This window comes from Takifugu rubripes, chromosome 12, assembly GCF_901000725.2.
Source record: "Takifugu rubripes chromosome 12, fTakRub1.2, whole genome shotgun sequence".
In the NCBI taxonomy this organism is placed as follows: domain Eukaryota; kingdom Metazoa; phylum Chordata; class Actinopteri; order Tetraodontiformes; family Tetraodontidae; genus Takifugu; species Takifugu rubripes.
Window position 1 is genome coordinate 8,515,544 of NC_042296.1, and position 22,261 is coordinate 8,537,804.

Here is a 22,261-nt window from a genome sequence, read left to right on the forward strand (position 1 = left end):
CTGTGATTGGCCGTTATGATAATGAGGAGGGCGTGTCCTGATGCTGGGAGCCTCTTAGCTCCTCGGAGCCGCTTTATTGTGTGTTTCAGACCCACTCAGGACGCTCCCGGTCCCGGTCCGTCCCGCTGGATTTACCCGGATTTTCTCTGCCGGTTCGGCTGGTTGGGTTCTGTGGGATTAACCGGAACTGCTGCAGATTTACCTGCGTCGGACTGCGCGGCTCCAGAGGACATGTGCACGCGCGCTGGTGAGGTTCTTCTGGCGTTCTAACAGACGTTGCGCGTGCGTGTATGTATCTGTGTGACCTTTGAGTGGCGGCTGTCAGTCAGGCATCCTCCAGGTCCGTTTGTCCTACCTCCTGCTGTCTGCGTCTTTGTACTGGACGGATGGGGATCAGGTCCAGGATCAGGTCCAGGATCAGGTCCAGGATCAGGCTCTGTGGGCTGCTCATGTGGAATCACCTCGTGTCCATGAGCAGCTGATGAACGTCAGCTCATATTTGAGCTGCCCTGTAACCAGCCCTCCAGCACCGGGTCTGGGACCTGGACTGGGCCCTGACTAGAACAACAGCTGGGCTGGCGTCATTACTAAAAGTAAGATTACAGTGAACCAGGACCAGGTCTAACCCAGGACCAGGTCTAATCCAGGACCAGGTCTTATCCAGGTCCCGGACATCATGGATCAGGACTTCATTAAATCCCGATCCTGATGATCAGCATAGTGGGGGTCCTGGAGCTGTGACTCAGCAGAACCACGTGAAGAGCGCCCCCCTGTGGCCGGCTGCACAGAGGTTCAGCAGCCCCCCCCCAACACACACACACAGACGCACACACCCACACATTCACACACACACACACTCACACACACACACGAGGTTCATAAATTATTGATCAGCTTCTGCTCATCAAAATAAATCAAAACAAATATTGTTCATTTTCTTTTCCTCCATTAAATCATTAAAGAAAAGAGGATAAATTTGATTATTTCTGCTGAATTCTGTTGATTTCCCGCTGATCAGATTCATCGATCATGTTGATGTCTGATCTGCGCCCGTCTCTGGTAACAACCTTTCTTAATTCCTTTCTCTGGTGTGTGTCGCTGGTCGTCTGCTGGTAAATCACACACATGAACGAGGTCGTTGTGTCTGAAGGTCGACCTCATATTACTGACCATTAACGTTCGCTGCTGCTGTGGCGCCGAGGCTGTTTGGGGGCGGAGTCACTGATGCCTCACGTGAACCTTTAAGAACTGTTGGCACCCTGACACAGCTGCGTGAGGTCATCGGTGAGGTCATCGGTGAGGCTATCGGTGAGGTCATCGGTGAGGTCATCGGTGAGGCCATCGGTGAGGTCATCGGTGAGGTCATCGGTGAGGCCATCGGTGAGGCCATCGGTGAGGTCATCGGTGAGGCCATCGGTGCATCCACCCAGGGTCAATCGTCTGAGTTGATGGAGGCGAAGGGTTGCCCTCGTCTGCCCCTGCAGGACAGACCGTGAGAACTTTGGTGTTTTATTGAAACACGCACACGCACACACACACACACACACACTGTGAAAGAAGAATCAGAAATGCTTTGATGACATTTCCCATGTGCGTTAGAACACAACACCTGGGAGCCCCTGCTGGGTGGGTGGTGATAAAGGGGGGCAGGAATCATCAGCTGCAGCCAAGACAGCTTGTGTGTGTGTGTGTGTGTGTGTGTGTGTGGTCTTGAAGGTCAAATACAATAACAAAAGGTGTGCCTGAGGTAAATACTCAATGGCATCAGTCATTGATTTCCAGTCAGCTTAATTGATCCTGAACAAACAGGATGATGGTTTAGGTTTAATCCAGCTGAGAGAAGAAGAAGGAAAGAAGTAAAGGATGGAAGGTTAGAAGGATGGAAGGTTAGAAGGATGGAAGGTTAGAAGGATGGAAAACAAGAAAAACACCCGTCACAAACCAGTAGATGATGGTCGCCCACACCAGTAAAACAAGCGGCTCTAACAGATGGTGTCATTCTACGTCTGCATTCTCACTGGAAGACCACACACACACACACACACACACACAGACACAGACAGACACACACACACAAACAATTTATTATGAGGACTAATTCTAAAATGTCCTATTTTTCTAGTAAAACTCTCACACACACACACACACACACTGTTTTTGTTGATGGAACCTCATAGAATCAACAGGAAGTTCTCAGGCTCTGTGTGTGCGTGTGTGCGTGCGTGTTTAAGGTCTTTGAGGTTCTGGTTCTGGCAGCGTCTGCAGCGTAGCTTCACTTCCTGTGTGTTGGAGGTCTCGAGGCTGCCGATCGATCAGAACTGATGGATCCGTCCTCCGTCAGCTCCAACGCTTCTGTCACTGGTTCCGTTGTGTGATCGTTCTGATTGGTTCTCCTGGAGCTCTGAAACGGGTCCTGGCTCAGCTTCAGTGTTGATGTGGCGCCCACACCGCTCCAGATTACCGTGGAGACGGGAACGTTTCAGGAAGTGCATCAGCTGAGGAGAAGTTAAAACCCAGCGAACCCTCAGATTATCACACCGGTAACCTGAAGGTTGTCATTTCAATCCCTCCTCTCTGATTGGTCAGAGACACAGAGGACAGTCACCAGGTGTGGTCAGGTGTTCCATGCTGCCAGGACGTTGTTGGTCCACCAGCAGGTCTGAGCTTCTGCTTCAGAACATCTGCATATTCTGACCACGTTAGCACACACAGAACAATGTGTGGATTCTTCAGGCTAATCTTCTGTGCTAATCAGCCGATTAGCCTGCTTTATTTTCTTCTTTTACAGAAAACAAAAAACATTTGTTTTCGCAGTTCTTAAGAATAATCACCAATAATCGGAGCTGATTACTGATGATTATTAATGAAGGTGAGCTTTCTGAGGGGGGTGTGAGGGGCTGAACCGCTAACGTAAAGCTAACATTCCCAGCTCTCGTTCTTAAATAAACCATCCCTTCAGTGTGATGATGCTAACTGTGTCGCCGCTAAATAAACAACAAAAACTCACTTATCAGGAGTCACATGACTCGTGTTGATCTAATCGTAGCCAACCAGCAGACTGATGCTAAAGCTAACTGGTCTTCTAGCATGCTTCCACTGGTTCACCTCTGACCAGCAGCGGGAAGCAGAGCCGCCATGATGGTTCCTCGTGTTTGTGCTAGCCTCTAGCCACTAGTTCCTGTTTCTGAGGCGCAGCAGCAACAGGAACCTGAACAGGCTGGATTTTCAGAATTAAAGACCTGAAATCAGCCAGTTGCTCTTTTCTGTTCCCATCATGCACCTGGATTCAGAGGAAAATGGCACCTGCCGAGCTCACATTACTCACGTCCACTCCTCCTCCCCACAGGCCGATGATCCCAGGACGCCGTCTCCTCCCCGCCAGGCCTCTCCTGATTGGACCGTCTCATCCAGGTGAGTCATCCTCGTTATGGTGTGTATGCGTGGGTGTGCACGTCGCCAGTGTGTACGTGCACGGCCTCTCCTCAGTATGAGGTTGTTATATACCTACAGGCGAAATGCTGCGTTGTCCTGGAGTCACTCTGTTGTCATGGCAACATACCTGCTGCTAATGTGCGATTATTAGCTCGTTAGTGCTGAGTGAGGTCGTAATCATGACGAGCTGTGATCAATCGTTCATGTTTCCGTGGTGGTTGGAGATTATGGGATGTTTTTACAGAGCGATGTTGTTTCAGTAGTTTTGCCCTAACGGTCAGGAGGTCTGTGTTCAGTAACAGGAAGTGGCTTCAGCTCCACTTCCTGTTGTTTCTGGACGTTGGGGAGGTCTCCCCAAACCTGCTGCTTCATGTCTTGAGCTGTAAAAACCTTCAGGAGAAACGTGTTTGTTCTTCATCTGATATTTCGGTCACTTCTTGCTGCTCCTCGGTCGGCTGATGGATCCCAGCGAGCCTGTTTTTTTGTTTTGAGGCTATCTGCCAATCTTCAGCTCATCTACAACCTCTTTTCCTCCAGATTAAAGTTTAGATAAAAAAGCAATTTACACCTTCGGAATGATGTGAGCAGCTGCTCTCGCCTGTTGTCTGGACCTGATGGAGGCTGAACGCCCCCACCTGGGAAATAAACCCGATTTAGCCTGAAAGACGATGAAGACTGTGAGGAATTATGACCGCACGTCTCCAGTGATCTGATTGGCCAGCGAGGTCGGGGTAATCACACAGACCAGGTTGCCATGGTGACAGCAGCCCTGGTGAAAAGTGAGGCAGCATTTTGATGCCCCTAACCCCGAGTTTAAATCCAATCTGCTAATCTCTGATACAGACCCCAACACACACACACACACACACACACACACACACACACACACACACACACACACACACGGGCCTGCTGTAATCTGATTATCTCTGAGCTGCAGCCTTTAGAAAGAATGTCTGACAACAGAAATGAGAACTGATTGATCTTTTCCTGTTTCCAATAACGCATCATTGATTATTGATGGCGTCCAGATGTGGGACAGCTCCAGGTCCGGCAGACGTTACTGAAACTCAATATTGATCATTTTTTCCTGCGTCCGTGACGCCTCATCTTCAGCTTCTCGTGATAAACGAATAAAAGCTCCACTACAGGAAGAGGAACTGATCACAGGTCGGCTCCTGCGTGGGTGTCTGTGATGATGTCATCACCGCAGACAGATTGAGGGTCCCTCAGCTGCACCCACATATGATCAGCCCCGCCCCTCTGGCTCCACCCACTCACACGACCCCTCCCTCATGACCCCGCCCCCACCCCTCTGCCCAGGGATTAAGGGTAGGAAAGATTATCTGATTTGAGGCCTCCTGAAGGCGCCCGAGGTCACATGACATGTCTGAGATCAGCTGAGGAAACGCTGAAGGTCTGATGTTCACATTGACTTCTACTTTTAAGGTTTTAGAGATAAAATCAGACCTGAGTTTCCACCATCACACTGGGGACCCAGCAAAGATGGCTGCCGCCCACTTCCTGTAGAAGAGCACGCTAGCAGGACAAAGATGGATATTTGTTGTCCTAAACAAAGATGGATGACAAAAATTAAGGTTGTCTAATGAAGGATGGAACAATGTACAAGGACATCTGCTACTGTTAGCATTAGCATGAGCACCATCCCTCCCACAGACACACATGGTGTGTTTAAGTGCACTTTTTAGATGAGCGATAAACCTGAATCACTCATCACACACCTGAGATCGCCTCCCAGACTTACCTCCACCCTCCATCCGCATCTCCTCTATCCGTCTTCTCAGTCTGCCGTCCCAGGGCGGCGTTTCCTGCCTGACTCAGACGTGAAAGTGGTGAATGTGTTCCATCCGTCTGCAGGAGATAGAACCTCCATAAAGATGTCATATTTAGGTCAACGCCACACTTCCTCTGCGGCTCCGCACCGTCCCTGCAGCTCAGCGTCGGCTCATAACCGGCATTTATTCAGGTTGCTGTAAAACCAGTAACCTCAGGTGATTTTTACCTTCTGCTTTTTGTTTTGAATTAACAAAGAACCAGTTTCCTTTTCCAGAACACAAGGGCATTAGCAAGTTAGCATCAGCTAATTTAGTGATAGATTACATGGAACAAGTCCAACAATCCTCATGATCGTCCCTCAGGGAAACGTCCCCTCTTCCTGTTGACATCATCAAAGTTGATCTTTTGTCTCAGATTCTGATTTTTCTTCTCTTCTTCTTGACTCTTGTGAATTTGGGGGTTTGTGTGAGAAAGTTCAGTGTTCATCACTGAGGAATGCTGGGAAAGTTTATCAAGACTAGGGGAGAACATTCCAACTTATCACACGCGTGTGTGTGTGTGCGTGTGTGCGTGCGTGCGCGTGTGTGCGTGTGCGTGTGTGCGCTTCTGACTCTCTGACCTATGTTTATAATTAGCATCTATTTGTCCTGAAGGTTGTGAGTCGTGGAAGGCGCTAGAACGTGGAACCGTCCCACCACTGACGTGGCTCCACTGACCAAGTTAACCAGAACAATATTGTTCATTTACCCTCAAACCTGGTCAACCATAAACATTTAACCTTTTAAGTGTCTTTAACATTGTTCTGGTCTTTAAGCTGCTGCCACAACACACATCTGAGCAGCAAAGTGAGGACCTTCAGTCTGGTCCTCACAACGTGTGCGAGGCTTTTAATCAGAGTTGGGTTAGAGCAAGGTCACGGGGTCAGGGGTCAGGGGTCAGGAGCTGGGGGTGGAGTCTGTCTGTCTGCAAAAGTCCTCACAAATATTGAAACACAAGAGTGTGTGTGTGTGTCTAGAGGTTTGTGGATGTTCTCTTGAGGGTCTGCAGTGATGCACTAATCCCACAGAGGAGATTAACCAACGTGTGTGTGTGTGTGTGTGTGTGTGTGTGTGTGTGTGTGACTTCCAGCAGGTTCAGTCTGAGTGTCGTCGTCTCATCTGTCTCAGCCTTTAATCATTCCTTCATCCTCCTTTCTTTACTCTCCTTCCGTCCTTATTCTTGTCTTTTGGTTGACATGGCATCCGCAGTATCCCGGTATGCTGAGCATGAGCTCAGCCTTTTGATTGGCCCTCGGTGGTGTGATGATACAGACGCCACAGCTGAAACTCTGACCTAAGCAAAGAATACTTTATTGTCTTGACGTAGTTGCACGACCATATTTGGAGGTCAGACGGTCAATCTGTGGGTAACTTCACCTGTCTGCGGTTGTTGGTGAGGAACCAGGAACCCCTGGAGGAACCTGGAGCCCCTGGAGGAACCTGGAGCCCCAGGAGGAGCCTGGAGCCCCTGGAGGAACCTGGAGCCCCAGGAGGAACCCAGACCATGAGGCAGATTTCTCTGACCCTCCTCGTATGTCTGACTGTGACACGTCTGTGCAGCAACATACGTGTAGCACAAACGTCTCCAAAGGTTCAGTCACTAGCAGCAGCTCCCGTCTCTTCCTGGAACTCTTCTCTGTCAAACAGTCTTTTACTAGAACGTTCCGCTGTTCCACTTTCAGTCCCACTTGTCTCCATAGAAACCTGTGTGTGTGTGTGTGTGTGTGAGTGTGTGTGTGTTAGAAGAGTTGTTCTGAAGCAGCAGATTTTCATTTCTGATGATTTTTTGGTTTGTTCCTCCAGCGTGCTCTCCTCTTCTTCTGTGGTGTTGTTGAATCACACGTGTGACCCCCCCCCCCCGCCCCCGATCCAAGTGACCAGATTAGCTCACATTATTGTCAGATGATCAAACATGTTTGTGTCTATATTTAATCACTCTGAGTGGCAGTTTCCTCCGATTCTCCCACAATCCTCAGCTGCCCGACTTTGATGAGCTGTCAACTTTAATTGGCTTATTCTTTAGTGGTTGCCATTAGCGACAGGAGAGGTGAACTGCCACGTCCTCCTCACAGAAATTCTTCTCATCCATCCCTCAACCATCCATCATTCATCCATATTTTCCAAATGATCTTCTGTATTTGATGGTTTTTGTAGTTTTTTTTTAATGGACAACACGCGGCAGCTTCATTTATGTGGTTATTTTATTATTCCAGGAACCTCTGAGGGGGTCCGCCCCACCTCCAATATTCCTGTTTACTTCCTGGGAGGCTGCGAGCACTTCCTGTCTACAGGCTCCCCTCCTCACCTGTTGCACTTGATTCTTTCACTGTACGTTTCTGCTAAGTTTTCCTCTGCTGTTCGCAGGTTAGCTTAGCCGAACATGCTAACTGCCCCATCAACACCTGATTTTCCAGTTCAGGTTTTCTTTATCTGTATTCACATTAAACTGAGTTGCTAAATACACACAGGGAGTTAGACGAGCAGCTGCAACGGTAGAATTCTTGAAGGGATCCAAGACGCTTTGACAGAAGATAAAACATCACGTGTTTTTGTGCTGCAACTTCAGTTTTTGTGAAAAGATGCTGACGAGCTGAAACATCTGCTGAGGATTCAGGACTTTTCAGGTTTTCACTGTGAAAAGCACAGGAAGCTGGGACGTAATGGGGCCCTCTTCTTCCTGTTGCCATAACCACTTCCTCCTTCCTTCATTTACAGAAGCAATGTTAGCGTAGAGCATCAATGCTAACGCAGCAAAGGATGCTGGGTAAAAACTGAAAAGAGCATCTTTGTTATTTTAATGACTCGAGCTGCGTCTGTGTGTGAGAGAAGGTTCCATGTTCGGCACAGCTCAGAACTTCACCTCTGAGCACAGAACCCATCAGAACCAAACCACGGCGTGGAGGCGTGGCCTAAATGTGCCAGTTGAGGGTGAAAACAGACGTGTTTCTCTCTGTTTCCCCCCAGCCAACGACCAGATGACCTGCTGACATCACCAGGACCCCCCCTTCATAATGGGCCTGAGCCACAGGCTGTTGCCATGGCAACCGGCACGGCTGTGGCTCTTCCTCGGCTGGTGTCTCTCATCCACGACGGCCTCGACACTGTTTCCCAAAGACCTGGAGCCGACCAGCGTGGTGGACTCAGAGCGTGAGTTTTATGATGATTACCAGCTCCTGAGGTCGGTCAAGGTCGCGGTTTCTACCCATTTTTACCCGTTTATACCAGTTTACGCTTGTTTAAAACCATTTATACTTGTTTATACCAGTTTTTAACCCTTTTCTTTGCAGAATCAAGGCTCTTTCCAAGTTTTCAAGGTTTACTTCAGGACAACAACACACTGAGACTGGGTCTGGACTTCCAGAGGATGATACGCATCAACCACATGCTGTATATTGCTGCCAGGTCAGCACACACACACACACACACACACACACACACACACATACACACACACACACACTACATTCACATGACACTCCAGTTCATGAATTACTTCTCCAATCCGACCCAAACTCAAACTCCATTGAACGAAGGCTCCGCCCCCAACACGGGGGGGGGGGGAGCCTCAGCTCTCTGAGGTCAGAGGTCGCTCCTCCCAGTTGTTAGTGATGTGACAACATGAAAGAGGCCGTATTCACCTGCTGAAAAGACTCCAATCGCCACCTAGTGTTGAGGAGGAGGAGGTCTTCCTGTCGCCCTGCAGTTTTCTCTGTTGCACATAAACTGGGTGCACATTCAGATGCGATGCCAACGTTTAATTTTAAGCATAACGTGATTAATCTGTGCATAAACACACAGCTTCTCTGTCACAATTGGGTTATTTTACGTTGTTTCTCTGCAGGGATCACGTGTTTGCCGTAAATCTGACGACAGCCTCAGAACAGTTTGTCCCTCAGCTGGTGAGTAGAACCCGGTGATCAGCTGACCTGTGATCAGCTGACCTGTGATCAGCTGACCTGTGATCAGCTGACCTGTGATCAGCCCATCGAGGCTGAAGAACCTCACGTTCTCTGTACGATACAGAGGTTCATCTGACAGATGCCATGCAGGACATCTCACCTTTGATGGTTGTGGCATCAAAGCCACAGGGTCAGAGGTCACTGCTCCTGGTAGTGGTTCTCCTGTCAATTCTTCAGAGTGTGTGTAGACGTGTGTGTGGCCAATCAGCTGCTGAGAGCAGAGGGAGGTCCACGCCTACGTCCTGACCTTTGACCTCTGGCTGCCGCGCGCTGATGTTTGCTGCGATCACATCATTTCCTGTGTTCCAGAAGCTAACGTGGCGTTCCAAAGACGTGAACAAGTGTCTGGTCCGCGGGAAGAACAGCGTGAGTCCGTGTTAACGGAGCGGCGCCGATGTTGCAAACGTGCACAGACTGACTCTGGTTGCTTTCCAGGACGAGTGCTACAACTACATCAAGGTTTTGGTTCCTCGGGACGACGAGACGCTGTTCGCCTGCGGAACAAACGCCTTCAACCCCACCTGCAGGAATTACAAGGTGGATTAAAAAGACTTTAAACTAAAAGGGTGACCTTTGACCTTTGACCTGACCTCCGCTGGCCTTCTGCTCCGTCTTTTAGATGGTGTCGCTGGAGCAGGTCGGGGAGGAGCTGGTGGGTCAGGCTCGATGTCCGTTCGAGTCGGGTCAGTCCAACGTGGGTCTGTTCGCCGGTGAGTCTGGTCAGAAACAACGACGAGCGACAAAGCCAGAACCTCGTTGGAGAAGCCAGAACTTTCACACGTGACCTCCAGCTGATGGGTCGGGATCTGGCAGCTTAAACGGGATGTTGTCGTTTCTCAGGTGGAGATTTTTACTCGGCCACCATGACGGACTTCCTGGCCAGCGACGCCGTCATTTATAGAAGTCTGGGCGACGGCCGCCCCGTCCTGAGGACCGTCAAGTACGACTCCAAGTGGCTGCGAGGTCGGTGACCTTAGCGGGGGCGTCCAGGAGCGCTAATAGAGACACATCTGTAGCGCCGCTTGGTTGGCTCCTCCCACCGCAGCCTCACAGGTGAATGCTCAGATTAACGATGATGTGATTAAAAGTGTTTTTATATTCCAGAGCCTCACTTCCTGCACGCCATCGACTACGGGAACTACGTGTACTTCTTCCTGAGCGAGATGGCGGTGGAGTACACCGCGCTGGGCAAGGTACCGGACCCACGTTCCACCGCCTGCACAGAGAACGATCACCTCTGTGACAGCAACACTCAGACGCATCGTTCTCTCCCCAGGTGGTGTTTTCTCGAGTCGCTCGAGTCTGCAAGAACGATAACGGAGGTTCTCCCAGAGTTCTGGACAGATACTGGACCTCGTTTTTAAAGGTGACTCCACGTTTCTTTGATTTAACCCTGGAAAAGCTTTTGGTGACCATCACGTTTCTGTCCAGGCTCGACTAAATTGTTCCGTTCCTGGAGATTCCTTCTTCTACTTTGATGTTCTTCAGTCTCTAACCAACGTTCTGCAGATCAACCAGAGGCCCGCTGTGGTCGGAGTCTTCACCACTCAGGCCAACAGGTACGCTCCACCATTGCCGTCAGGTTAAATCTATCTCAGGTTAAAAGATGGACTTCCTGTCTGCTAGCTTTAGCGTTGTCCTGAAAGGGGAACGCTGCCGATATTTGTTCAAACATCCGTCCTCAGCCTGACCTTTCAGGTGTTAGCTTCCATCGCCTCAGGTGTTTTAGCATCATAGCGACTGACTTCTTCAGCATTAGCCTGTAAACGTGGCATTGCTAATGTTAGCGGCCATGGCAGCATCATAGCTGTTACAGGAGCAGTTTTGATGAGTCGAGGATCCGTTTGAGTGAATTCTTGATGGGCGCTGAAGATGTTTCTGACGTGTGAATCTGCCTCTGCAGCATTCCTGGATCAGCTGTTTGTGCTTTCTACATGGATGATATTGAGAAAGTCTTCAACAGGAAGTTCAAGGAACAGCGGGCCAATGACTTATCATGGACCCCAGTAGCTGAGGAGCTGGTTCCACAACCACGGTGGGTCTCGCTCACACCAGGATTGAAGCCGGCTTCGCCAGCAGTCGTTCTGAGCCATGTTCTGGGTTCCTCTGCTCTCCAGACCCGGAACGTGTGCAGGTGACGGTGCCGCCGCTGAGTACAAGTCTTCGGTTCAGTTTCCGGATGAGATGCTGACCTTCATCAAGACGTATCCTCTGATGGACGAGGCCGTTCCCTCTGTCAACGAGCGGCCCTGTTTCACCAGGACCTCCAGCAGGTACCACTGAAACACACATGCGTGTGAAGGATTATCCAGAAGGATCCTCCTCCCTCATCCCTGACGTTGGGTTTGGTTCTCACAGATCCAAACTGACCCAGATTGTGGTCGATGTTTCCGCTGGATTGACCAAGGACCGGACCGTGATGTTCCTGGGCTCTGAAGATGGCAGAATCCTCAAGGTTCTGGCCAGCACCCATCCCAACAACAGCGTGGGAACCGAGCTGCTGGAGGACATTGATGTCTACAACCCATCCAAGTGAGAACCTCAGCGGAATGTTCTGGTTCTCCTGTCTGGGGAAGTTCTTGTTTTTGACATTCTGAAGCTGTTTTCTGTGCATGTAGGTGTGATGTTCAGGGTCAGGAGGACCGCAGGGTTCTCGGTCTGGAGCTGGACAAAGACCATCACGCCCTGTTTGTGGCCTTCAGCAGCTGCGTCATCAGAGTCCCGTTGAGCCGCTGCGGCCACCACGGCACCTGCCGCAGGTGAGTCCCCACAAGTCAGGGGTTTCCCACAGTCATGCCCTCATCAGGGGGATGAAGATGGATGACAAACATCTAACCCGACCCTCTGGTCTGCAGGGCGTGTCTGACCTCCGCTGACCCGTACTGCGTCTGGTTGAGGACCGGCAGATGTGGCAACAGGCCACCAGGCTTCAGGTACGCGTCTCTCTCACTCCTTCAGGGTCATAAAGGTGTAGAGACATGATGGATGGACAGAGGACAGAGGGGCAGGAACTGTTTGGCACGTGGCGCCCAGGACCAGGACCAGGACCAGGACCAGGACCAGGACTTGGGGTTGTCCAGAGAGAAGCAGCCTGGATTGATCCTGTGTTTATAACACGGTTATTACACCTTGTGTGTAGATTTTGTGCTGGGCTAATGTGGCTCTGCCCCAGTGCATCATGGGACAACCGTTATCTGTGTGTTAAGAGGCGTTTAGGTGCCCCAACGACAGCAGGATTTATGGCCACCGGCTGTGACAGCGACCTCCTCCTGTTCTGTTTGGCGCTGTTCACCCACAGCTCCGCCCACAGCTCCGCCCACACTGGTGAAAATGGACCAGGGGGGTCGAGGAACACGCACGGATGGAGAGAGAACGAGTGATGAGGGAGTTAAAGAGGGCAGAGAGAGCAGATCGTCGGGTGGAGGGGGGCACCTGTAGTGGGAGCAACATCTGTTGCTTTGAGGAGCTCCTCTGTGGACGCGAAATGGGTGAAACATCGTTAAAACTTCGTTAATCTTCTTTAGCAAAACTGTCACGGCTAGCAGAGAGCAGAGGGGGCTAACGACCATGGTTATTACGCCGACCAGCACGCCTCGCTGCTCACCTTGACATTTCCTCCACGTTCCGCCTCAGATTGAATTCAGCAATATTTAATCTAATTAGTGGTTTCGGATACACATCGTCAACTAACTCCCTGGGCAACGGTATCCCATGACAACGACCGTGAGAGGAGGAGGCAGCGCGTCTGGACCAGTGTTTTTTTGTTTAAATCCTTCTGTGTCTGCAGGGCGGAGTTTGAACAGGAAGTGGAAGGCGACCACGTGCTCAACGCTGACAGCTGTGGTAAGACAAACGTAATCCAGATGTAATCCAGATGTAATCCAGATGTAATCCAGATTACCAGCAGCGGCTACAATAAGAGTGACAACATGTGTTACTGTTTTGATTTCTGCATTTCTGTACACGGCAGACACATCAACGACCGCACATAACCAGGAGGCTGCGACGGGCCCCGCCCACGGTACGATGCTCCGCCCTTTTTTCTGATGCCCTGCCTTTTTTTCCTGATTGTGTCATAAGTGCTATAGCAGAGGCTCGTGGGAAACAACCACACAATTCCAACAAAGCTGCGACCAGCCGACCGTTAATGTCGCAGACGTGGCGACCGCGCCGGTGTGTCAGAACGTTATTTTACCAAATACCTGCTAGCGCTGGCTAGCCACAGTTATGAGGTGAAGAACTGCAACAACATCATTGTCACATATCACAAAATAAACATTGAGCCAGCTGTTTTAGCTTGTTAGCTTAGGTGCTGATGTGCTTTGCCTCAGCTTTGGTAAATAACTGTTAGCATTTAAGCTCAGTGGGATTTTTAAAGCTCTTTGGAACGCTCAGGTTGCAAGGCTGTGATTGACAGGTAAATATAACTGTAACACTGAAGCCCCGCCCCCATTATCAGTACATCAACACATGGTGGCGTTTGGATCCTTTACAACGATGGAGTGCGCGGTATTACGGTCATGTGACCTGACTCCTTTACTTGTGATGCAACTTCATCACAAACATGTTGGACATTCAAGTCCCGTTTGAAAGGTGGTGTCTCCGAGGAGAAACTGTGGAGTGGAGGGGGCGGAGTCAGACTTCACCTGCCGCAGAGCCACATTTTTATTCAATACACACACAAGGCGTGTGTGTGTGTGTGTGTGTGTGTGTGTGTTACCTACAGCTTCAGTGACACAGTTACCGCCTGTGCCTCACTGTGAATACAAATGTTTCCTTGGGGTAGGGAGAGCTAGCGAGCATGCTAATGTGGAGGAACCATGTGAAGCTTCAGTTTTGGAGCAATATCCTGCAGAGCTGCTGCTAAACCACAGAGTCCAGGTCACCCCAAGGTCAAACCAAATTAGCTTCTATATGCTCAACTTTTAGCATTGTGTGCATATAATGATTGGCTGACATGAGCCATCACCTCCATATGCTCAGAGGTCACAAGGTCACAGATAAATCAATAATTCTGATTGGTAGATGCTAGCCTGGCTAATCTGATGTGTGTGTGTTTGTGTTGTATCACTCCCAGCTCTTCGTCCCTCGCTCTGTCCTGGCCTCACGTGTGTCCTCCCTCTGTCCCATCTGTACTCTCTCCTCTCTTCTCCTCACGTCCCACCTTCACCACCTCCTGTTCTCACCTGGGATCGTCCTCATTACCTTCAGTCCACATCTGTGTCTCTTCTCTTCTGCGGTTTCCTCTCCTCTTTGTTGAACCTCCCTTCTTCCTGCCGTCCCTCCATTATTTCATTGAACTTGCGGACCATAGAAGATCCTCACAATTTCTGCATTTCGTTATGTTAGCATTAGCTAGCCAGCATGTATTTGGATGCAGATGTTGCGGGAACAGACGTTAGCTTCCTCGTTGGTCTGTTGTTATTTTATGATGTTCCTGCCAACTTCTTCTTGTCTTCGTCCTGCAGAAGTCGGCCATTTTCCAGACCTGGACCAGCGCGTCGCCGCTCACGTGCACTACACCTTGCTCATCGCCTGTGTGCTGGTGGCCTTTTCACTGGGAGCCATCTTGTCGGGTTTCCTGGTGTCGTGTTACTGCAGCCGCAGCGCTGCCCAGCGTGCATGCAGGCTGGGCAAAGACCCCGAGGCGTCACTGTCACACGCCTTGTCACTGCGCTCCCTCGCCAAGATCAGTGGGCTGTTGGACACTCAGTCCAAGGTGGGTGTGGCTAAAGGGTTGGAGCATCTTCATCCTCCAGTAAATCTGAGTTCCTGTTCCTTTTTTCTCCTCCAGGAGGACAAACTGGATGTTTCCTCACCAAAGCTCTACAGCTCCTTTATCCCCAACGGCCTCTCGGAGCCCCGGGCGTGCTCTAACGGACTCCGGGGTCTGGTGCTGGCTGACGGCGAGCTCGATCGGCCACAGGTATCCACGTAGAACGCCATTGTTGATCTGATGAAAACTCAAGATCTGATATTTAAGGAGGCACATCAGATGTTTGTGTTTTCCTCTGTTCCAGGCTGATGGCGAGCTGTCCGGTCTGCCTACGCCTGACTCCACCCCCAAAATGAGCGGCAGGAAGGCCCAGCAGCATCGACAGTACGAGAGGAACCAGAACTGGAACAACATGGCCGAAGCCTCGCCCAGCTGCTCCAGGTCCAACCTGGGCTTCATGGCGGTTGTTGGAAACACTGTAGCTCAGCAAGTGTTTCCCATCTCTCGTCACCATAGCAACAGTTTCATCAACGGCACCGCCCACAAAGCAGGAGCCTCCTGCACTTCATTGCACCTCTTGGAGGACAAGAACCTGACCGGTGGTGATGGAGCTGCAGACGGAGGAGGTGGAGTCCCCCAGCAGCCCCTCCCCCAGCAGCCCCTCCCCCAACAGCCCCTCCCCCAACAGCCCCTCCCCCAGGCCGTGGTGGACGTCTCGGCCTTGGACGAGTTGCTCAAACATATCCATGAGGTCAGCGCCTCGGGGACCGGCGGCATTAAGGTCCTCACCTCCACCTCTTCGTCCTCCCTGTTCCCCGGACCCTCTTCCTCCTCTCACCATCACCACCATCACGGCCAGACCCGCACCCACCAGTACAACCACGGCCATCAGAGCAGCCAGCACGACAGCAGCTGTCACCAGCCTGAGACGGACTCGCAGTGCTTCAACAACTCCACTTTGCCGCGGGACGGCTTCCCCAAACACCTGGATGCACCTGCTCAGAGCTCTTCGTCCTCCTCTTCCTCCGCCAACCCTTCCTGCCCCTCTTCGTCTGCCCCCCTGCAGCAGCAGGTGATCCCCGAGCAACCGGGCACGTCCCAGCGTCACTCTCTCATTAAAATGGGCAGCGGGGGCGGGGCTGTGCCGCGCCACCGCAGCTTCAACCAGCGGGGGGCGCAGCACGTGCATTTTATCGCCAGGATGAACACAAACAGCAGCTGCAACGGCCCCCCGGCGGGAAAAGTGGCGGCCGACGGTGGCGAGGAGAGTCGGCGTCCGGTGGCGGCCAGCAGCTGTCTGACACGGCAACACAGTTACAGCGAAGGGCCGCATGCACAGCGGGGGGCCGTCGTGCGGCGAACGGTGTCGCTGAAGCCAAAAGTCCCGCCAAAACCGCTGTTCCTTCCAAACACGCCGACGTCGGCAACAACAGAGGCGGGACGCTTCGACTACTGATGCTGAGGGGCTTCAGGAAGGACTGAGGGTGCCCCCCACTGCTGCGGGCTTCATTCACACTCCAATTGTTCCACTTCCTGTGGGATAGGCCCCTCCCACTCCGCGTGGGATAGCTCCTCCTGCTTCCGGTGGGATAGCCCCTCCCACATTTAGGCAGCTGGAGGAACTAGACGTTCACATTTGTACCATATTGGTATCTGCAGGTTTCAGAGGGTTTGGACCGTACAACTAAAACGTGCCTCCTCACAGACAGGAAGTTGAACAGAAGTCCTTTCAAAATAAAGAGAAGCTCAAACCACAACTGTCAATTTATCATTGATCCTGAAAAGGCTTCAGAAATGTGAGGAGTTAGTTTGAAAAGAGGAACTCTGAGGGGAAACGATGAGCTCAAGAGGTTCTTCAGAATTCGGAGGACTGTTCAGAGAACAGACGTCCTTCCTGCTGTTTGTACATTGATCAACATTTTCTCTAAAGATGACTTTTTAATCGCGTTTTTAAACAGAAAAAGCAATAAAGACGCATGTTAGTGACCAATGTCCCCGAGTTTATTTAAATAAAGTTGCACAGCTGAAAAACCTCATCTGTCCTAAATCCTGACACTTTTATTTTTGAGGATTTTCTCCAGGCTGCTGCTGGGTGGCGCCACCTAGTGCCCGAACCAGGAGATGTCCTCCAACACTGCTGCAGTTGATGAGTGTTTCAGGGGCATCAGGAGCTCAGAGGAACTGTAACCTACAGCATGAAACCGGCAGAAGATCCTCAGAGAAGGAACCTCTAGTAGAACCTCGACCCACCAGGCAGCTAATGACGGACCCAGACTGAAGAACCACAACCACCATTACATGCACCAATTATTGCACTATTTAGGGAACAGGAAGTGATTTCAGACAGTGAAGAAGACTCAGGTCATTGAATTTAACTTTATTTAAAAAGGCTTTGTATCCGTACAGGAACCCAGAGTCTGAACCAAGAACAATAGGAGCCAGAAACCTGCCTGTAACAGGAAGAACCCTGGAGCAGGACCAGGCTCTTGGGTGGGTGGAGCCTCCTGCTGATGGACAGACGGTTGAAAGAGAAGGGGAGGAGCCAAGCTGATGTGTCTCAGACACTGAGTCTGGAGTTCTGCCTCGTGACCTTTGTTGACCTCTGCAAACCCAATATTTAACTTTGTTTCACTGTTGCGTATAACCCTTGATTTAAAGCCACCTCCTGTTGTTCACGTTACCAAGCAACAGCAGTGGAACTTCATCCAATTTCCAACAAAGAAATTCACCTTAAATGTCAGTCAACATAAATAGAAAAGGTTCTTTTACAGAGACACGAGCATCAGTCCATGACAACAAGACTCCTGAACGCTCAGAAGGGGCGGAGTCTGTCAGGTACAGGTGCAGCTTTTCCAGATGTGGTTAACATCTGTGAAAGGCCAGCTCGGGGTGACCCCCCTGGAGAACACGCTAACACCATGTTAGCTGGTGTGCTACTTTAATTAGCACCCCTGACATCAAGGTAAATGTGGATTTTTCCTCTCCTGGTTCTGGCGGTCCAACCTGCATCACCTCTGCTGGGGCTTCTGTCCCACGTGTGTCCGAACGTGTCGCTTGAAGTTGGAGTTGTCGCTGAAGCGGCGCCCACACTGGTGGCAGGAGTAAGGCTTTTCGCCCGTGTGGACCCTCAGGTGTTTCCGGTAACCGTCAAATCGCGTCAGTCTCTTCCCGCACACGTCGCACGTGTACGATCTGTCGACCTTCTTGGCATCTTTCCGGTGGCTCTGCATGTGTTTGGCCCACTGAGCACGCTGAGCAAGCACCCGACCACAGACGGTGCAGCGGTATGAGTCCAGAACCTGGCAGCGTGGGACCTGTTCCCCAGCAGGGCCGCTCTGCCTCGGATCCAAATCCTCACTCAATTTTTCTTCCAGGTCCAATTGGGTCTGCTGGGCCAAGATTGCCAGTTCCAAATCGGGCACCGAGTCGTCGACTTCTTCTGTGGTTTTTACAGTAATGCACGGAGGGGGCGTGGCCCAGCCCTCCTCCCTGGTCAGGGTGGACTCCTGCTCAGAAGGCTCCGCCTCCTCCTCTTTGATGTCCTGATCCAAACTGGAGCTGGAGTCCTGGTGCTCACCTGGAGCTGGACAAGAGAAACCAGAACAAACAGTATAATCTGGTTATACTGGGACAGAGGGGATGACTGGTCTGGTTATACTGGGACAGAGGGGATGACTGGTCTGGTTATAAAGGGACAGAGGGGATGACTGGTCTGGTTATAAAGGGACAGAGGGGATGACTGGTCTGGTTATACTGGGACAGAGGGGATGACTGGTCTGGTTATACTGGGACAGAGGGGATGACTGGTCTGGTTATAAAGGGACAGAGGGGATGACTGGTCTGGTTATACTGGGACAGAGGGGATGACTGGTCTGGTTATAAAGGGACAGAGGGGATGACTGGTCTGGTTATACTGGGACAGAGGGGATGACTGGTCTGGTTATAAAGGGACAGAGGGGATGACTGGTCTGGTTATAAAGGGACAGAGGGGATGACTGGTCTGGTTATAAAGGGACAGAGGGGATGACTGGTCTGGTTATACTGGGACAGAGGGGATGACTGGTCTGGTTATAAAGGGACAGAGGGGATGACTGGTCTGGTTATACTGGGACAGAGGGGATGACTGGTCTGGTTATAAAGGGACAGAGGGGATGACTGGTCTGGTTATACTGGGACAGAGGGGATGACTGGTCTGGTTATACTGGGTAAAGTGGCTGGAACTGTTGGTGTGGCGTCTCTTTTCCACACAGGCTGTGGACAGAAGCATCATGTCGGGCTGGTTCTGCTAGAGCTTAAAAAATGAAAAGTTCATGTGATCCGCCACGTGTTCGCTTCCTGTTTAGATCTCTGGTGTGCGTGTGTGTGTGTGCGTGAGAGAGACGCTCTCTCAGCGGTTCTCTCGGCTTCTGCTCACCTGCAGCAGCAGCCTGGATGCAGATCTGCGGAGTCCTGGACAGGTCGAGCAGCCGGCGCTGGCGGTCGATCTCCTGCCTGGAGCGGGAGATCTCCTCCTCGTACAGGGCGATAGTTTTCCCAAACACGCGGAAGATCTCCTCGGCCGCTGCGGTCAGTCGCTGGTTGATCAGCAGCCGGAGCATTTCGATTTTTGACATGTTAACGGGGAAATATGGAGTGGGCTCATTCACCAGCCAGTAACAAAACTACGCTCTGTGCGCATGCGCCGTCAGTTTTTTTTTTTAAAGGGACCCAGCATGGATAAATATCGCGAGACTTGCGACAGAGTTTGCGCTGTTCAAAATGGCGGCGCGCAACAGGGGACAGAAGTTATAGCAGCTTCAAACATGTGAGCTTCAAGGTTCACTGAGAAGGTTTTCTCAGTTTAGGATGGGAAAAAAACAAATACGGCGACACTTCAACACAGCTGAGCTGGTGTCTTTGGAGAGAATCATCAGTTGCTAGAAAAATGTCCAGCCTCGAAGCCCGAAATGAAGCCCCCAAGAAACTGGACGGCAGCAGGCAAGAACAGGTAGACTACCCCCCCCCCCCCCCCCCCCACACACACACACACACACACACACACCTACACACCTATATATGTATTTATAAATAGGCATGTGTATAAGAAGGTTCCCGGCAGCTTCTGAGACGGGCGTGGAAATGTTAGAGGACCGTGCACAGAGTCCTGAGGGACGCCACCGCTAAGGGGGCGGAGCCAGAGTGGGATTAGGCCAGATTTAAGATGCAGCACAGACAGCAGCTACTTTTGTTCATATGCAAATGAATCCCTGCTCAGATATTATGTGATGTTTATGTTCATAATGAGATGGAGGCGGGATGTCAGATTATTGATTTATTGAGGACTAGTAGAAAACAGGATGTAAAAATACAAATCTGGCATCTGGACGGTGACGCATATTCACATTATGACAGAAATGGCTGTGAGGTTTTGGAGCTAACCGTCAACTGATGAGTTTCTGCTTTTGAGGATGCAGCTCTGAAATTTCATCTTTTTTTTGTCTTGGTCTTTGGCCTCTTGGCCGACCTTTTTTCCCATCTTCAGTTTTATGCGTTTATGACAATTTTGCAACACTGAAGGCTGATTAACAGGTTCATCTTTTACCTGAGAAGTTTTCGGTGGTTCTCCATCACTGCTCTCCATGTCTCCATCACTGTTGCCCGTGTCTCCATCACTGTTGCCCGTGTCTCCATCACTGTTGCCCGTGTCTCCATCACTGTTGCCCGTGTCTCCATCACTGCTCTCCATGACTCCATCACTGTTGCCAGTGTCTCCATCACTGTTGCCCGTGTCTCCATCACTGCTCTCCATGACTCCATCACTGTTGCCCGTGTCTCCATCACTGTTGCCCGTGTCTTCATCACTGTTGCCGATGTCTCCATCACTGTTGCCCGTGTCTTCATCACTGTTGCCCGTGTCTCCATCACTGCTCTCCATGACTCCATCACTGTTGCCAGTGTCTCCATCACTGCTCTCCGTGTCTCCATCACTGTTGCCAGTGTCTCCATCACTGCTCTCCATGTCTCCATCACTGCTCTCCGTGTCTCCATCACTGTTGCCAGTGTCTCCATCACTGCTCTCCGTGTCTCCATCACTGTTGCCAGTGTCTCCATCACTGCTCTCCATGTCTCCATCACTGCTCTCCATGACTCCATCACTGTTGCCAGTGTCTCCATCACTGCTCTCCATGTCTCCATCACTGCTCTCCATGACTCCATCACTGTTGCCCATGTCTCCATCACTGTTGCCGATGTCTCCATCACTGTTGCCCATGTCTCCATCACTGTTGCCCATGTCTCCATCACTGTTGCCCATGTCTCCATCACTGTTGCCCATGTCTCCATCACTGTTGCCAGTGTCTCCATCACTGCTCTCCATGTCTCCATCACTGCTCTCCATGTCTCCATCACTGCTCTCCATGTCTCCATCACTGTTGCCCATGTCTCCATCACTGTTGCCCATGTCTCCATCACTGCTCTCCATGTCTCCATCACTGCTCTCCATGACTCCATCACTGTTGCCGATGTCTTCATCACTGTTGCCGATGTCTTCATCACTGTTGCCCATGTCTCCATCACTGTTGCCCATGTCTCCATCACTGTTGCCCATGTCTTCATCACTGTTTCCAATGTCTTCATCACTGTTGCCCCTGTCTCCACCACTGTTGCCCCTGTCTCCATCACTGCTCTCTGTCTTGTTAATCACCTCCATGTCTTCACGATGTCTCTGCATGTCCTGAGCCCATGGAGCTCCCTGGTTGCTGCTCTGGTTCATGGAAGGTGAACTAGATTCCAGACTGCTGCTGTTTGTAGAAGGAAAAACGGACTTCCCTTCAATTTGAAACGTTTCTGTGTCCTTTGAAAGTTTGTTCTTTTCTTTAAAGGTGTACACGGCGACCCTTTTCAGCAGAGATTTCTTCTTCAGTTTTTTCTCCAGGTAGGAGTTTCTTTCTCTCAGTTCCCCAATCAGCTCGTGAGCAGACTGGAGTTTGACCTGCAGAGCGTCCTTGTCCTGCTGAGCACATTCTTCCCTGATCTCAGCCTTGTGGCTTTTCATGCTCATGATGGCAATATCCTCCTCCAGAGTCTCCTTCATTTCCAAGTCCCGTTTCTCTTGAAGGAGATGATTCATAGTGTTCTTCATGCTGTTCACACAGGTTAGAAGCTGGCTGTCGTTACTGAGCATGTCCCTCACAGAGCTGTTGTAGGCTTTTACGAACGCCAGCAGGTCATGTGACAGGCTTTCATTGAACTTGCTCATGTCGTGATTATTCTCTGTGAGCTCCTCCAAGAGCTTCTGACGTTGACCCTGAAAGAACACTGCAAAGCTCTGCTGAGGCGGG

At 50.9% G+C, this 22,261-nt stretch overlaps 2 protein-coding genes across 3 annotated transcripts; one reads left to right on the forward strand and one right to left on the reverse strand.

The window, feature by feature from the left end:
* The first annotated feature begins 19 nt into the window (after nucleotides 1-19).
* On the forward strand, nucleotides 20-16,926 carry LOC101065592 (semaphorin-6D-like). 2 transcript variants are annotated; one of them, XM_011609219.2, is made up of 23 exons: nucleotides 20-247; nucleotides 3,347-3,411; nucleotides 7,481-7,595; nucleotides 8,232-8,414; nucleotides 8,555-8,669; nucleotides 9,109-9,166; nucleotides 9,536-9,592; nucleotides 9,662-9,763; nucleotides 9,846-9,936; nucleotides 10,067-10,189; nucleotides 10,331-10,419; nucleotides 10,503-10,592; nucleotides 10,658-10,785; nucleotides 11,130-11,261; nucleotides 11,344-11,499; nucleotides 11,585-11,758; nucleotides 11,845-11,985; nucleotides 12,082-12,159; nucleotides 13,014-13,069; nucleotides 13,197-13,247; nucleotides 14,695-14,945; nucleotides 15,021-15,152; nucleotides 15,247-16,926. In XM_011609219.2, exons 4-23 carry the CDS (start codon nucleotides 8,279-8,281, stop codon nucleotides 16,396-16,398), a joined length of 3,312 nt encoding a protein of 1,103 aa, XP_011607521.2. In that variant the 5' UTR covers nucleotides 20-247; nucleotides 3,347-3,411; nucleotides 7,481-7,595; nucleotides 8,232-8,278; the 3' UTR covers nucleotides 16,399-16,926. The 2 variants fall into 2 exon arrangements, with proteins under 2 accessions (XP_011607521.2, XP_011607520.2); XM_011609218.2 differs by lacking the exon at nucleotides 7,481-7,595.
* Nucleotides 16,927-17,300: 374 nt separating this feature from the next.
* LOC105417174 (zinc finger protein 79-like) lies at nucleotides 17,301-19,598 on the reverse strand. Its single transcript, XM_011609217.2, has 2 exons — nucleotides 19,357-19,598; nucleotides 17,301-18,525 (listed from the first exon to the last, which is right to left on the reverse strand). Exons 1-2 carry the CDS (start codon nucleotides 19,553-19,555, stop codon nucleotides 17,951-17,953), a joined length of 774 nt encoding a protein of 257 aa, XP_011607519.1. The 5' UTR covers nucleotides 19,556-19,598; the 3' UTR covers nucleotides 17,301-17,950.
* Between the last annotated feature and the right edge of the window lie 2,663 nt (nucleotides 19,599-22,261).

What these genes read in the sequence shown, in the direction of transcription:
- LOC105417174 (XM_011609217.2), bottom strand. Translation starts at nt 19,555, where the DNA reads ATGTCAAAAATCGAAATGCTCCGGCTGCTGATCAACCAGCGACTGACC. An exon ending in CATCCAGGCTGCTGCTGCAG is followed by an intron (nt 18,526 to 19,356) that starts GTGAGCAGAAGC and finishes TCTCTTGTCCAG; the next exon opens with CTCCAGGTGAGCACCAGGAC.
- LOC101065592 (XM_011609219.2), top strand. Translation starts at nt 8,279, where the DNA reads ATGGGCCTGAGCCACAGGCTGTTGCCATGGCAACCGGCACGGCTGTGG. An exon ending in AACAGTTTGTCCCTCAGCTG is followed by an intron (nt 9,167 to 9,535) that starts GTGAGTAGAACC and finishes CCTGTGTTCCAG; the next exon opens with AAGCTAACGTGGCGTTCCAA. An exon ending in GCTCAACGCTGACAGCTGTG is followed by an intron (nt 13,070 to 13,196) that starts GTAAGACAAACG and finishes TGTACACGGCAG; the next exon opens with ACACATCAACGACCGCACAT.